The sequence below is a fragment of the Lampetra planeri genome, chromosome 49, assembly GCF_965212315.1.
Source record: "Lampetra planeri chromosome 49, kcLamPlan1.2.h2, whole genome shotgun sequence".
Taxonomy (NCBI): Eukaryota; Metazoa; Chordata; class Hyperoartia; order Petromyzontiformes; family Petromyzontidae; genus Lampetra; species Lampetra planeri.
In genome coordinates, this window is record NC_136155.1 from 9173330 (window position 1) to 9191130 (window position 17801).

General features: G+C 47.5%; 1 protein-coding gene across 2 annotated transcripts in view; it reads left to right on the plus strand.

The window, feature by feature from the left end:
* Window positions 1-593: 593 nt before the first annotated feature.
* The window catches only part of TMEM141 (transmembrane protein 141), a 43497-nt gene continuing 26289 nt past the window's right edge, over window positions 594-17801 (plus strand). The window contains exons 1-3 of one of the 2 annotated variants that reach the window (XM_078616019.1): window positions 594-830; window positions 5988-6054; window positions 12436-12519. In XM_078616019.1, the coding sequence (XP_078472145.1) occupies window positions 777-830; window positions 5988-6054; window positions 12436-12519 (205 nt within the window). In that variant the 5' untranslated portion in view covers window positions 594-776. The remainder of the gene's footprint in view (window positions 831-5987; window positions 6055-12435; window positions 12520-17801) is intronic. The other variant, XM_078616020.1, reaches the window with a different exon arrangement.

Below are 17801 nucleotides of genomic sequence, written 5' to 3' on the forward strand. Positions count from 1 at the left end.
TTACTAGGTAAGGCCCACTGAGCTATATAGTTATTTTCAGAAGCGACCTGGCCATCACATTTGATAGCTCAACGAAGTGGCTTATCATGTGGAAATGTACAGCAGCCAAATACTCTAAACGCGCGTTGATTTTAAACGTGGAAGGAAACAAATCCACGCGACCACGGGGAGAGAGACACGCAAACTCCAAATATGCAGCAGGTGTCAGGTTCGAGATTGAACTCACGACCTCCTGTATACCAGGCGTGGTAATTAACATCTCGCCACTGGTGCCCAAATAATGTAAGTCCACTGTAATCTGCGCTAATTCGATGGAGGAGGAACAACAACATTCTACTAACTCTCTTCCCGGAGCCTTTTCGTAGCGAGCAGACCTCAAACATTGACATTTGGCTCCTGAACGTACAGGTTCAGTATTGCCATACACAATTGTTTGTTCTTGTAACTTCCTGACCCCGTGCCCCAACTGGACATCTTGCGACAGAGAATTTCGTATATCATCGAATTCCACCTCGACTTTAAACACAACATTTGGTACAGTATTTGCTTTCTCTGAACTCTGCCTCCGAAGTTTGGAGGAAACTCCTCCGTGTTGGCATCGTCTCCGCGCCTCCCACGTGCCTCCATCTCTCCCGTCACGGCTGCCGGCAGCGACCGTGCGAGTGATTGGAGCTGCGTGCGCGTCTCACACTCCCCAAGGCAGTACCGACAACAGTACCGACAGTGCTCGTGGCGGCGCAGGTGACAACTTCACTCGCTACCGTCGTCACTGAGCGATGGTGAGCATCGGGCTGGCTCGAGTGGACGACTCCGTCGCGGGAAGGCACCCGGTAAGGGCCAAACTGATGCGCGCCGGGCGGGAAGTCCCTATACCCCTGCCTGCAGGTCTGCGAACGGCTCTGGGAGGTGCATGGATATAGCGACTTCCCGCCCACTGTCGCGGTAGTAGTATTTGTTGTTTCGTAGTAATAATAACAACTAATACCACTGCTACGACCGTTCGTTGGTTATTCGCTGCTATGTTGGTTCTCCGTGAGCCTCTGGCGTTCGCTTACAGTCGTACTCACGAGAAGTGATCACCCCAGGTTCGTAGCGCAGCGCGCTAACTGCTCACTCGCATTTCCACTCACACACTCACCCGCACTGCCACTCACTCACTTCCACGTCCACTCACTCACTTCCACGTCCACTCACTCACCCCCACTTCCACTCACTCACCCCCACTTCCACTCACTCACCCCCACTTCCACTCACTCACCCGCACGTCCACTCACTCACTCACTCACCCGCACTGCCACTCACTCACTCACTCACCCGCACTGCCACTCACTCACCCGCACGTCCACTCACTCACCCGCGCTTCCACTCACTCACCCGCACTGCCACTCATTCATTCACCCGCACGTCCACTCACTCACCCGCGCTTCCACTCACTCACCCCCACTTCCACTCACTCACCCTCAATTCCACTCACCCTCACTTCCACTCACCCCTACTCCCACTCACCCCCACTCCCACTCACCCTCACTTCCACTCACCCTCACTCCCACTCACCCCCACTCCCACTCACCCCCACTCCCACTCACCCCCACTTCCACTCACCCTCACTTCCACTCACCCCCACTCACCCTCACTTCCACTCACCCCCAATCCCACTCACCCCCACTTCCACTCACCCTCACTTCCACTCACCCTCACTTCCACTCACCCCCACTTCCACTCCCACTCACTCCCACTCACCCTCACTTCCACTCACCCTCACTTCCACTCACCCTCACGTCCACCCGCCCCCACTTCCACTCACCCTCACTTCCACTCACCCCCACTTCCACTCACCCCCACTCCCACTCACCCCGACTTCCACTCACCCCCACTTCCACTCACCCCCACTTTCACTCACCCCCACTCACCCCGACTTCCACTCACCCCCACTCCCACTCACCCCCACTCCCACTCACCCCCACTTTCACTCACCCCCACTCACCCCGACTTCCACTCACCCCCACTCCCACTCACTCCCACTCCCACTCACTCCCACTCACCCTCACTTCCACTCACTCCCACTCACCCCCACTTCCACTCACCCGCACTGCCACTCACTCACTCACTCACCCGCACTGCCACTCACTCACTCACCCGCATGTCCACTCACTCACTCACCCGCACTTTCACTCACTCACTCACTCACTCACCCCCACTTCCACTCACCCCCACTTCCACCCACCCTCACTTCCACTCACCCCCACTCCCACTCACTCACTAACTCACTTCCACTCACCCCCACTCCCACTCACTCCCACTCACCCCCACTCCCACTCACCTTCACTTCCACTCACCCCCCTTCTGCTCACCCTCACTTCCACTCACCCACACTTCCACTCACCCTCACTCCCACTCACCTCCACTCACCCTCACTTCCACTCACCCGCACTTCCACTCACCCCGACTTCCACTCACCCCGACTTCCACTCACCCCCACTTCCACTCACCCCCATGTCCATTCACCCCCACTTCCACTCACCCCCACTTCCACTCATCCCGACTTCCACTCACCTCCACTTGCACTCACCTCCACTTCCACTCACCCCGACTTCCACTCACCCCCACTCACCCTCACTCCCACTCACCCCCACTCCCACTCACCCCCACTTCCACTCACCCTCACGTCCACCCGCCCCCACTTCCACTCACCCCCACTTCCACTCACCCCCACTCCCACTCACCCCGACTTCCACTCACCCCCACTCCCACTCACCCCCACTCCCACTCACCCCGACTTCCACTCACCCCCACTTCCACTCACCCCCACTTTCACTCACCCCCACTCACCCCGACTTCCACTCACCCCCACTCCCACTCACCCCCACTCCCACTCACCCCCACTCCCACTCACCCCCACTTTCACTCACCCCCACTCACCCCGACTTCCACTCACCCCCACTCCCACTCACTCCCACTCACCCTCACTTCCACTCACCCTCACTCCCACTCACCCCCACTTCCACTCACCTGCACTGCCACTCACTCACTCACCCACACTGCCACTCACTCACTCACCCGGTTGTCCACTCACTCACTCACTCACCCGCACTTCCACTCACTCACTCACTCACCCCCACTTCCACTCACCCCCACTTCCACCCACCCTCACTTCCACTCACCCCCACTCCCACTCACTCACTAACTCACTTCCACTCACCCCCACTTCCATTCACCCCCACTCCCACTCACCCCCACTCCCACTCACCTTCACTTCCACTCACCCCCCTTCTGCTCACCCTCACTTCCACTCACCCACACTTACACTCACCCTCACTCCCACTCACCTCCACTCACCCTCACTTCCACTCACCCGCACTTCCACTCACCCCGACTTCCACTCACCCCGACTTCCACTCACCCCGACTTCCACTCACCCCCACTTCCACTCACCCCCACGTCCATTCACCCCCACTTCCACTCACCCCCACTTCCACTCATCCCGACTTCCACTCACCTCCACTTGCACTCACCTCCACTTACACTCACCCCGACTTCCACTCACCCCCACTCACCCTCACTCCCACTCACCCCCACTCCCACTCACCCCCACTCCCACTCACCCTCACTCCCACTCACCCCCACTCCCACTCACTCCCACTCACTCACTAACTAACTAACTTCCACTCACCCCCACTTCCACTCACCCCCACTCCCACTCACCCCCACTCCCACTCACCCCCACTTCCACTCACCTCCACTCACCTCCACTTACACTCACTCCCACTCACCCCGACTTCCACTCACCCCGACCTCCACTCACCTCCACTTGCACTCACCCCCACTCCCACTCACCCCGACTTCCACTCACCCTCACTCCCACTCACCCCCACTCACCCCACTCCCACTCACCCTCACTCCCACTCACCCGCACTTCCACTCACTCCCACTTCCACTCAACCTCACTTACACTCACCCTCACACTCACCCTCACTCCCACTCACTCACTAACTCACTTCCACTCACCCCGACTTCCACTCACCCCCACTCCCACTCACCCCCACTCCCACTCACCCCCACTTCCACTCACCTCCACTCACCTCCACTTACACTCACTCCCACTCACCCCGACTTGCAATCACCCCACTTCCACTCACCTCCACTTGCACTCACCCCCACTCCCACTCACCCCGACTTCCAATCACCCCCAGTCCCACTCACACCCACTCACCCTCCCACTCACCCCCACTTCCACTCACCCCCACTTCCACTCACCCCCACTCACTCCCACTCACCCCCACTCCCACTCACCCCCACTCCCACTCACCACCACTCCCACTCACCCTCACTTCCACTCACCCCCACTCCCACTCACCCTCACTCCCACTCACCCTCACTTCCACTCACCCTCACTCCCACTCACCCCGACTTCCACTCACCCCGACTTCCACTCACCCCGACTTCTCTTCCTGCTTCTCCATTTGTACGGCTCCACTCTGGAGTTCCCTGCCATCTCGTTTCCCAGGCTCTTATAATAATGTTTTTCAAAAAAAAAAAGCAACCTGAACGCGTATACAATTGAAACATTGATCCTGCCGTTTGTTGGTGGCTAATTTATGTTTTGGGCCTATGCTCAGCAACTGGTTTAAAACTAGAACTGGCAGCTCAGGGCTCCCATCCCCGGATGATCCACCAACCCTCCATTCTAATCCCTGGGTTAAAGCGGTGCAACATCCACAAAGCATAGCACGTGTGGGAAGTGATGACTCATGCTGAGAATGTGTCTCTCTGCTCTACAGCAGAACTATGCAGTGTGTGAGTGTGCTTTATTAACCCAAGCAAGACACTACTGGTTCAAGCAAGCCTGACTCTGCTGATGAGACAATGCATGTTGAAACCGGTCCAGAGTTTGCTTCAATTGAACCTATGCTCATTTAATTGTCCACTCCCAAATGATCGTGTGGCCGATGGGATGTGTGAACAAATATTCTCAATTTTTTATGTGTAGGGTTTGGGAAGGAGCCGCGTTGTTCACTTATGCATTTGCTCCTTTGCTTGAGGGAACTGGATCGCAGAAGGGGAGAGAGCCCGCACCTCCGATTAGCACGGTTGGCTACGTACGGTGCGAAAGAAGTTCAACATACATACCTACACAGATACTTCATAATGCTGTGAACATAAAGAACAAATGCACTGCGTTCAAATGTAGAATGAGAGATAGTAAGCACTATGAAAAGTATGTTAAGTATCTTAAAACGAGCAATTGGAACCCTGATCGTTATTGATAGCCATAAATTATGGAAATTTCACCTTCCCTTGGCAGGAATTAGTTTCAAGTTTCATTTATTAGGTATAGCCCTGTGAGCCATTCGGCTCTTGAATCGGGTGCAACCGCAACAAACAAAAAACAAAAACATGAACAAGAAAACATCTTAAAGTTACTATGTGACTATGTGCAAACAGAAAATCCAAGAAAAGACAGCAAAATATTGCAGAAAAAGCACCATTGAGCTGGGCGTCGTGTGATCCAATGCTTTGGAGGCAAAGGTTGGTGGATCGCACAGATGTGCGAAGTCACTGAGCTGCGAGGTGGCCACAAGCTGCCAGTACAGAAAGTGGGTTCATGAACTGGTCTGTGAGAAGATTTTAGTCTTATACCTATCCTATTGGACAGTAGACACACGATCTCCAAGACCTACCCTAGCCGTTTCCCACCATGTGGCCTCGTCTTTCCCTCGGTCTCCAGACTCCCAAGTCTGCCTCGGCTATCAGCCCCCCCCCCCATCCAGGATGCACCATGTCCCACCCAGCGCCTTATAAAATCTATAGCACTTATCAGCCCCGTCTTCCAGCATGCAAGCGCGGAGTTGTTACTTCCCACACCTCTTATTAGCACGGTTGGCTACGTACAGCGCGAAAGAAGTTCAACATATGCACGTACATTTCTACGACTACAATGCAGTTCTTAACCTTGTCATCACTTTTGTCATCACTGTTATTGTACCCAGGGTCTGCAGTCATACTCTGCCTGCACCTCGTTCGCACTGATGAAAGGGACCGCGGTGCTTGTGCTGGGTAAGGCCCCATGCCATGTGGCCCATCTCTTCACCTGGAGCTAATTTACACAGTCGTTTTGGGACACTTCCAGTCCAGATATTTAATATAGTGGCAATTACATTACAGAATGTCTGCTTTCTCAAGAAAGGGATGGGGAACAATTGGCCTGACTCACCTAATATGTGCTTGGCTCTTCAAAAAATAAAGCCAGGGCCATTGCCCCAAAACTTGACCTGCTATATATATTATTTGAAAGCCACAGTGTTATTGATGAACGTGTTGAGTTTTTGTTTGTGCTTTGTGCACCGAATAATTTGTTAATAATAATAATAAGTTAGATTGGGTAGGCCACTGAGAGACAGAAAGAGTAGCACATGGATCGTAGAACAAACACAAATGAGAGATGTAATTTTAACTAATGCTGTAAATAAGTGCTTGGGCAGGACACGCTCTAGAAGGCATGGCCGGTGGTTGACGCGTGATGGTTCAATGCCAGTTGAGTGAGAGAACACACCCGAGAGGATGTTCACCGTGGAGATGGAGTGATGAAATTCGCTCTTGTTCAGGTGCCAGATGGATCGTTACATCGCAGGACCATAACAGATGGTCATCGGTTGGGGAGGCCTTCACCCAGCAGTGGATCAATCATGGCTGATTAAATGAGCTTGAGGTTTATTCTTTGAAAAAGGCCGATATGCCACGGATTTATTAAGGATGCTCAACTCAACTACATTGTTTCAATAGTAATTACAGTGGTCCATCAGTTAACAATATTAATTGGTTCCACAAAAACCATCGTTAATTGAAATTATTGTTTATTGAATATCGGAAATACATGTTAAAGGCTTAATTTCTTCCAAGACGATCGAAAGTTGACCTTTTCCACCCTAAAAACATGGTTTATAATATTTAAACACGCAATTTAAATAAATAAACGTTATAACAGTATATTAAAGCATTAATAGAAAACATGGATACATAATGAATAAATAAAGCAGGGGTGTCCAAACTTTTGCAAAGAGGGCCAAATTTGATAAAGTGAAGATGCCCGGGGGCCAATAGTTCCTTCCGACATTTTTACCACAAAAGTTACGTGAAAACGCACACTGTTATAAAAAATTATCATTGTCACAATTACCTTTATTTTTCAAATGACAATGTAAGCCACTCAACTCTAAAAACACAATTCTGCCTTTCATTCAGTCAGATAACATTGAACATGAGTTAAATATATTTGCCTCATGAACATTTTAAACTGGAGTTATAAGTAATGCAAAGTGGTCTGTTATCATTAAACTTTAAAACAAGTGAATTTTGCCCTTGTCTTTTACAAGATCTTTCAGAAAGCAAGAGTTTGTGTCACATCTACAGGTACATAACATCAACAGTTATAACCAAATCTCATTCAAGAGTTTAATAAAACAAGTGCCATAAGTCCAAGTGCATTAGTGTGCTTTAGGCTTTTCACTGTTAATAGTGACAGATGTTACCGTTCAAAACCCTCAATTTCAGATTGATCAAGGAACAGATAACTTGCTGACACTAATGAGAAGGGTGATACTGAGATCTAGATTTCAGTAAAGAGACCAGGTCTGGCTTGAGGGCAGTGGTTGAGATGCGAAAAATGCCACGCAAGTGGGAGTCACTCATCCTTGACCTCAATCGGTTCTTGTTTAAGTTCATGACTGAGAATGTTTGCTCACACAAATATGTGGAGCCGAATAAGCTCACCATTTTCTTAGCGAATGACCGCATTTCTGGAAACCTGCTTTTGTCCAGCTGCCGGTAAAAGTTAACAAGAGAACACTGCTGGTGTTTCCCGCGGCACTCATCGTCAAACTGCAGCTCAATGAGCTCCAGCTGCAGCTGTGGAGGAGCATCATCAGGGTCCACGGAGAAGGGGGAAGAGAAAAGCAACATGTCATTTTCAATAACTGCAAAGTTCCGATAGCATTTGTTAAATTCCACATAAAGTGATGCAATAGCTGTTGCATAACTCTTCATTTGCGCACCGATGTTGTCCTGTGGGAAACTGTCAATGACCTCTTTCAAAGCTGGGAAGTGCGCGGTGCAGGGCTCTGTTTGGGACAAGTGTTTTTGGAAAAGTTGCAGTTTGGTTTCAAAGGCCTTGATGTGAGCATATAGCTGGCTCACCACTGCATCTTTCCCTTGAAGATTAACATTCAGCGCATTCAGATGCTTCGTTATGTCAACCAAAAAGCCAGATTTGCCAGCCATACAGGATCGGACATTTCTTCCATTGGTTGTCTCTTCTCACCCAAAAAATGTCCAATTTCCTCTTTGAGAGAGAAAAATCGCTGGCGTGCGGACTCCCGACTTAGCGACCTCACATCGTTGTGATATATTACGTCACCATATTCAGCCTGGCTGTCACGCAATAACTGCTGAAACTGTCGGTGGTATAGAGCTTTAGAGCAAATAGAATTGATTGCCTTTGCCACTGGTTTCATAACATCCTCAAATTTGAGATGTTTGGCGCAGAGAGCTTTCTGGTGAATGATACAGTGAAGTTTAATAGCGTTGCCTGCTTCTTCGCTGACTTTATTGAAGATCAGTGTGGACAATCCACTTCGCTCACCAGCCATGGCAGGCGCACCATCGGTAATGATCCCAGAAACTTTACTCCATGGTAGTTTCATATCATCAACAGCTTCACAAACAGAAACGAATACATCTGTTCCTCTGGTTTTCCCTTTAAGGCTTTTGAGGTCAAGCAGCTCCTCTGTCACGTTCATGTTGTCATCAACTCCTCTTAAAAAAATAAGTATTTGTGCAGTGTCAGATGCATTGGTGCTTTCATCGCAGGCTAATGAGAAATAATCAAAAGCCACTCCCCTGTCCCCCAGTTGTCTCTGAATATCTGACGATATGTCCTCAACTCTCCGTGCCACAGTGTTGCGTGCCAGGCAAACATTAATAAATTCTTGCTTCTTCTCGGGGCAAATGTTCTCCACCATTTTCATGACACAGTCTTTGATAAACGCACCTTCAGTAAAAGGTTTGCCATGTTTAGCTATTAACATGGCCACTTCGTAGCTGGCTTTGGTGATGTTTTCCTTTGACTCACAGGCCGGCGTGAAGAATCGCTGTTGGAATGCCAGAGCAGCTTTAAGTTGCTTTACTTTTTCAGCGTGGTCACTCCCTGTTAGCTTGTCGTATGTTGTAGCATGTTTAGTCTCGTAGTGCCTCTTTACGTTGAAATTCTTAAACAAGGCAACCGTCTCTTTACAAATTAGACAAACACAATTTCCTCGATTTCCAGTGAAGAAGTATTGTAATTCCCACCACTCCTGAAAGCGGCAGCCCTCACTGTCAACTTTTCTCTTTTTATTTGCAGTCGCCATGGCAGAAATGATTCGAGAAGGGTTCGCGGCACGGATGCAGAGCCAGAGAGCATTAGAATGGTGCTGCCACCATGTGGCGGAACGAGGAATTACATCTTTAAAGTTTTACGATTTATTTATTCTGACAGAGCTAGCGAGCCATAAATAACACATTATAAGACCGAAGCTGCGGGCCGTATGAAATCTGACCGCGGGCCGGACTTTCGACATGCCTGAAATAAAGCATAACAAGGTGCATAAATAGAGCGTAAAAAAATGTCTTACCTTCAGCTAAGAAGATGGATGGCTTAGGTCTACTGAGTCCACTTAGGAGTGCTCTGATTGGCCGAAATTGGCATCTGCGTGATATTGTAAATATCGTTAATCGAAAATGTTGCGTTAATAGAAACAATGGGACCCTATGGAAGACAGATCGTTAATCAATGGCATCGTAAACCGGAGACCACTATATTATTTATTCACTTAAAGCTTTCGTGACTGCAGGAATTCATATTCTTTGGATCTTTCGGTAAAGCCACGTAGATAGAAAAAATAATAACAATATATCGATGTTTCGATCGCAACACAAGCAATCGTCATTACCTGCTGACGTCATATCCTGAAGACGATTGCTTGTGTTGCGATCGAAACGTCATGATATTGTTGTTATTTTTATTATTATTTTTTATCTACGTGGCTTTACCGAAAGACCCAAAGAACACTGTATTATTACTTCGTATTTTACAGGGATTTGTGTTGCACCTTCTCACGTGACTTTTATGAAGTGAGGAACTTTTTCAAAAAACTATTTCGAGCCTCTTTAAGAGCACATAATACGGTCCATTTCAGAAATTCCCTTCACACACACGAGCCGTTGGCCACTGCAGGAAGCTGAAAGTCTCGACGTAGGATTGTGGAAAGTTATGTTTTATTAGCAGCAACACGTAAACAATACGCTACAAAACCGGTAACCAGTTTGCCGCACGTATAAAGATGTCTCCATCAATAACCATAACTGGACTTGCCATCCAGAGGTTCTATCTCCCAGCGAGGCAGTTGGAATATAGGGGTAAGATTCTTAAATCCCCCCACCAATTTCCATCCAGCAACATAAATGGATACACTGCAGTTAGTTGATCGGCAGGTCGCGTGTGGTAGGGTAAAGTGTTGGTACTCACACCGCTTTCCAACACGGCTCGTCAGTGTGGAAGAGTAGGCCAAGTACCCTCTCAAGCTCCTTCTAGTGGAGGCCCTTCTTGCAGCAGTGGCATAAGCTATTGTATGGCTGCAATTTGACCTTTTATTTACCCACATTATTTATCTCGAGTCATGCCGCTGTACCCTTTGTATATTCGCACGTGTCATTCATCGCATTACGAATATTCCGCTGGATTAAATTTCCAGTTCCTGACTTTCAGAATTGGTAACTGATTCTGAAAATGGTTACCAGGTATTGTTTGACAATTCCAACTGTCTCGTACTTACCCTATGGCCAGAGTGCTGACCGCAAGGAAATTTTGCACACAAAAGTGGCAGAAATCCATTGCTTAGTTCATGCTTGGTTTGTGCCTATTACAGAAGGAAGTTGGGATTGTGGTCTGGGATGTGTAGACCTAATGGACTAATATCTTTGTTGTGATAACTTCTTTTGTTGTTTGTGTTTCTTTTGTTTTGGTGCCATTTCTTCATTTGTTTATTCATTTTAGAATTTGCTTGGTAGTAGTAGGGTTTTCATTTGCTTGGTCGCGGCTGTATATGAGATTTCGTCCTGATATATAATTAATGTACAGCGTTATGGGATGCTATTTGCATGAATGACACTCTCTAAAATGAAAGTATTAATAAAGACCAAAACTGGAGGATTTCTCCATAACTCTGGCTGTCGCCTGATGAGGCTGGTGGTAATTACCATGGAAACGTCGTAGTTGAATTGTTAACGTTGTGGGTTTACTCTTCAACACACCGGTGTGCTGAACTAGTAACGAATTGGCATGTTTTGTTTATGTGACAAACCTTACTAATTGGCTGTCAGGTGGTTGCGGGTTTAATGGCATGCATATTCTTAGGTTTTTTCGGTAAAGTCACGTAGGTAAAAAATTAAAATTAATAAAAGTAAAATAAAATGAAAATCACGACGTTTCAGAGGCAACACAAGCTTCCGTCTTCAGGTGGAACTGTCACAGCACGATAGCTGTATCAAATGAGAGAAATTCCAAGAACACAGTATTTGTATATACTGTATACTGGTTGAGGGTGGGAGGAGCCAAGGTAGGCCCTGAATATTATTTTTGTGAGGTTCGGTGCGGCTGAAGCACGCTGTTAGGAATGAGCCTTTGTTGTGTAAACTAGGTGCGGATGATGTAAAGGTGCATGTCAGGAATGCAGCGATTTCAGCCGCACCACCTCTACATGACAATAGGCTCAGTCAACCATTCTACACAACAAAGACTAATTTCCTGGCAGCGATTTAAGCGCACCACCTCTACATAATAATAGGCTCAGTCAACCATTCTACACAACAAAGACTCATTTCCTGGCAGCGATTTCAGCCACATCATCTCTACATAACAAAAAGGCTCAGTCCCTTTAACATGCACCTTTACATCATCCGCACCTAGTTTACACAACAAAGGCTCATTCCTAACAGCGTGCTTCAGCCGCACCGAACCTCACAAAAATAATATTCAGGGCCTACCTTGGCTCCTCCCACCCTCAACCAGTATATATACAAATACTGTGTTCTTGGAATTTCTCTCACTTGATACAGCTATCATGCTGTGACAGTTCCACCTGAAGACGGAAGCTTTTGTTGCCTCTGAAACGTCATGATTTTTATTTTATTTTTATTTTACTTTTATTAATTTAAAAATTTTACCTACGTGACTTTACCGAAAAAACCTAAGAATATGAATCCTTGCAGTCACGAAAGCTTCAAATCTAGAATTAACGACATGCATTTATATTTACGCGACATAACCCAAAATACCTCTTATGGATATTTGTTGTGAAAACCTGCTACGTGTTAAACTGAAAGCATTATTATTGTTATGTGTAGGCACCCCGGCGATGGTTTTTCTACAGAGCCTGCTGAAAAAGCGCCTGCCCTACGGCTTCCAGTGGAACATCTTAACTTCCGTGTGTATGTGACACACAGCCACTGCATTATTCATCACAGCACACAGGACGGCTATGCGTTGGGCTATGTTACAGCACAGCATTGTAACAAAATGGAACTACAACTGCACCAGAGTAGGATGCTTCACATTTGTCCAGCTTTTCAGCCCTTACCTTCTCACCCTCTTAACCACAATAGACATATTTGAGACCATCCACAGCTTGGGAGTGGGAAATCAGGAAGTAAGGTGGCCACAAAACCTGCTCTTATCTTTCAATTAGCACGAGCTCTATATAAAAAAAATGACATTGCATAGTAAACCCTCACTATGTGCGAGTTGCTAAATGTAGGCTCATTCTTTATTCGCAAGCGTGCCAGACTCTGGTATTCCTGATGATACTATGTCGTGTTAGACCACCGACACCGGGGAGGTGCGTGCAGAGTGTTGTTACGTTTGAAATGGTCTGCAAAAATCTGGCACGTCCTCTCGGCTGTCCGCTTAGTCCTCAAGTCTCGCAGTAATCCCGCTCTGATCTCGCTTTTGTGCATTTTTACTTTATACATTTTGGTATAAATAAATCGACTGTGAGGTTCATGAAAAAGATTGGCGAGTGCTCTCCAGAGTGTTAAATGATAACAACTGTGCGTTGCTAGCAAACACCTGCATCTCCCAAGGAGTCATCCACCTGAAATCCTTGGAATTACAAACACCTCAATCATTGTCAAATCACCATCCTCAAAGGAAATTAAAAAAAAAACACATTGCTCTTTATAATGTATTATGGATTTATTGTCGTCATTGTTTTGCTAAATATTTACCATTTCCCACCTATGTTCACTCGTACCTAGATCGAAAACCCATTTCTCCTATTGGAACAATGTTTCTGCATTTGCGAATTTTACAATTGCGAGCAATTTCAAGAATGTAACCCACACGTACAACAAAGTTTCTAACAATACCAGTACCAGATTTGAGTGCAAATCGATTATTGCCACCCGACACACACACACTAATTCCCAGACTGCTTGGGTCAAACCCAGACTGGTGGTGTAATGATCGAGTTCCAGTCGTCGAATCACAGTCTGGACTTTATTTACACACGCGCGTATCTCAAACGCAATTCACAACCGTTTTCCGAAATCACTTAAATATATCTAAATGTGATAACGCTAACTATACGTGATGTGTGTGGCGAGATGTTAACTACCTCGCCTGGTATACAAGAGGTTGTGGGTTCGATTCCGACCCTGACACCTGTATATTTGGAGTTTGCATGGTCACGTAGATTTTTCTCCAGGTCCTCCAGTTTTTCCCTCTACATTAAGAATAAACATCAAGCGTTTAGAGTATTTGGCTGCTGTAAATATCCACGTGATGATAACCCACTTCTTGAGAAATCTTTCGTGATAGCTAGTGTCTCTGCCTCGCTGTGCGCTGCGTTGCACCGCTAGCTGAGTAGTTAACCTCGCGTCCAATAAACCCTCAGAGCCAGGATGAACGTCCGACTCCAAACGTCATTGATTGAATTTAACGAGGTAAAACTGGTAAGAAAACAGCACAGATACAGCATCTGTTAATACCCGGAAACACCAACACAATGAATGAACACCACAGCATCATAACATTGTCTTAGATAACATGTTTCTAAACAATAGATCCTGGATGGACCAGGCCCCTACATTACCACTGAATAACTATACAAGAGCATAAGCTGCTGTGTTACATAAAGGCACATCGTGTATTCATCACACTGCACCCCAAATGTACAGTATTACACATAACACTAAATTCTGGATGAGATATTTTGTCATCCTTGCTCTCAGGATCGCAATATAGTTACTTGGGTACAAATTTGACTCGACTTATTAAATTACAAGTAACATTCACAATAAGGAAAGTTACAGGCTTCGTTGTTAACTAGGCCTCGTATTTATCATAACAATTTAACAGCATTATAAAGGCATTTACATCATTATAACGGTCATTCTAACATTATAACAGTATGGCCAATATTATAAGAACATAAACGAACTTACAGACAATGCTTCTTAAAGTCCCATAATGGACAATTGCGGCTGGCTTCACTGGAACGTGATGTGTGCCGCCATCTTGAATTATGTGTGTAATGGCCGACACCCGCGTGGTTGAGCGGGAATCTTAAATCGCAACTTCCTGGTCACGTGACCAAAATTAGCATCAAAAACAGGAAATTCCTGTGTACATACGCCCCCCCCCCCCCCCCCATCTGCCGTGAGGCAAAACCCCTGCCGTGAGGCAGAACACTCCCCGTCTGGTATCTAAGATATGCCACCATTTATTTCCTATCTAAACAAATGCATAACAACTTCAACGGGTCAACTTATTTATCCATATCTTTGCGAGAGAGAAGTAGTACTGTCTCGACTATGGGCCTGACCAAAGTTCTTGCGACACCTTGCTTCGCAATCATAACCTAGACTTTTCTAACTTTTCCATCGGCGCTTGGAATCGACTTGAGGATACGGCCCATTGGCCACTCATTCCGTTTGGCTTGGTTGTCCTTCAGTAGGACGAGGTCGCCTTCTTGGATGTCTGGTCTGTTAGACTGCCACTTGTTGCGCACTTGGAGTGTCTCAAGGTACTTGTTTTTCCAGCGATGCCAGAACATGTTCGCAAAGCTCTGCACTTGTCTCCATTGACGTCTGTAGAGGTCTGCAGTGCTGGCCTCCTCGGTAAGTGCTGTGAGCACGTCTGTCTTCTGGGTAAGAAGTGTAGCAGGAGTCAAGATGAATGGTGACTCCGGGTCGGTTGAGACTGGGATCAGGGGTCTTGAATTAATTATGGCTGAGACCTCGGCCATAAGAGTGGTCAAGACCTCGTGAGAGAGCCGCGTGGACCCGACATCACATAGCATGGAGTCGAGAATGCGTCGAGCAATCCCGATCATGCGTTCCCAGGCTCCACCCATATGCGAAGAGTGAGGAGGATTGAAGATCCATTTACAGCCTTGGTCACAAAGGTATTTCCTGACAGAATCATCTTCGACATTCTCCGTATTGATCTTAAGCTCTTTACATGCTCCAGTGAAATTGGTTCCACAATCAGAACGGAGTTGCTTGGCTGGCCCTCTGATGGCGAATAATCTCCAGAGTGCATTTATAAAGATCGAAGAGTCCATGGACTCGATGACTTAGATGTGCACTAATCGTGTACTCATACAGGTGAACAGCACTGCCCAACGTTTGCTGTTCGCGAGCCCTCCTCTGGTGCGGCAGGAGATGACTGTCCATGGTCTGAACACGTCGATCTCTACAGAGGTGAAGGGAGGTTCCACACTGAGTCGATCAGCTGGGAGGTCTGCCATTTTCTGTTCTTCCTGTTTTCCACGTAGCTTGCGACACCTGATAAACTTGTGGATTGTGCTTGCGATGCACCTCTTTGCTCCAACGATCCACAGCCCTGCAGATCGGATTGCTCCTTCTGTAAAGTGCCGACCTTGGTGCTTTACCTTCTCGTGGTAGTGGCGCACAAGTAAAATTGCGATGTGGCTCTGGCTTGGGATTATGATGGGGTTTCGTTCATTCTCATCTAATTTTGCATTCCCTAGCCGACCACGGATCCTGAGCAAGTCGTCTTTGTCCATTCTGGGGTTTAGCTTTCTGAGGGTGCTGACCCTAGGAAGGCCTTCTCCCTTGTTGATGGCCTTGATCTCACTTGCATAAGCTGCCTGTTGCACACAGCGGAAGATTGATTTCCTTGCTCTGGAAAGCTCGTCTTCAGTGCGTGGCACTGTGCAGTGATGCCATCCATTGCAGCTACCAGTGGTGTCTCTCATCGGGCGATGGAAGCAGTCTGCGATATGTATTAGATGTGCTATCGCTCCCACGAGCGTTGTCCATTTCGAGAAATGTTCAAAATGGTGTGGACTCGGTGAACTTCTTGGTCGCACATTTGTTACGAAAGTTGTCACTTGATGACGAATCTCCTTATCTGATTCGGGCTCTATGAGTCCAAAGGTCTCTTTGGTAGTACATGGGCCACCGTCACGTCGTAAGAGGAACGCTGGACCCGTCGGCCAGATTGTTTGCTTCAGCAGAAATGCAGGGACAGACCTAGTTACGAGATCTGGTGGATTCTGGTCAGTTGGAACATAATTCCATTGCTCCGGCTGCGTCGATCTCCTGATGCGTTCCACCTGGTTGCTGATGTAGGTGTAGAACCTTCTGGTTTAGTTGTTTATGTAGCCTAGTACGACCTTACTGTCTGTGTAGAACTTGACCGCGTCCAGTTTGACGTCCAATTCGTCTAAGATCAGTTCCGACCACCTCTGTAGCAAGAACGGCTCCACACAGCTCGAGCCTTGGGATGGTATGTTCCGGTTGTGGGGCCAGTTTGGCTTTGCCCAATATGAACCCAACATGCTGGATCTATTCTGCGCTTGTGGTTTTTAGGTAAGCTACGGCTGCTACGGTCATCATAGAAGCATCTGCAAACACATGTAACTCCTTCCGTTGGGTTACGGAAAGGGATGTGGGCGTGTAGGAACGTGGAATCTGCAGCTGCTCAAGTGCCTCTAAGGAATTTCTCCAAGTTTCCCATTCTTGTCGCCGTTCCTCCGGCAACGGGCTATCGCAGTCTTGTGTATCAGCACAAAGGTCTCTGAGTATCCAACGGCCTTGAATGGTGACCGGCGCTACAAATCCTAGTGGATCGTACAGGCTGTTTACCATCGACAAGATGCCACGTCGCGTGTAAGGTTTCTCTCCAATTGATACTCAGAACGTGAACGTATCCGCTTTCAGGTCCCAACTCAGTCCAAGGCAGCGTTGGATTGGTGGTGTATTGACGTTAAGGTCCAAGTCTTTCAAGTCTTTTGAACGATCGTCTGAAGGAAACGCTTTTATCACTTCTGCGCTGCTGGACGCTATCTTGTGAAGTCTCTGGTTAGCAGTTGCTAACATTCCTTGCGTCCTTTGGAGCAGATCGATGGCTTCTGAGGCCGTGGGCATTGATTTAAGTGCATCGTCAACGTAGAAATCTCGCTCTACAAATCGCTTGGCGTCTTTCCCAAATTCCCCTTCTCCTGCCTGCGCGGTCCTCCTAAGTCCATAGGTGGCTACCACTGGGGATGGGCTGTTGCCGAAGACATGCACCTTCATTCTGTATTCAACAATTCGATAATCGACGTTGTTATTGCGGTACCACAGAAACCTGAGGTAATTTCTGTCATCTTCTCGGACAATGAAACAGTGGAACATTTGTTGAATGTCGGCTGTTACGGCGATTGACTCCTTTCTGAAACGGGTGAGTAACCCTAGGAGACTGT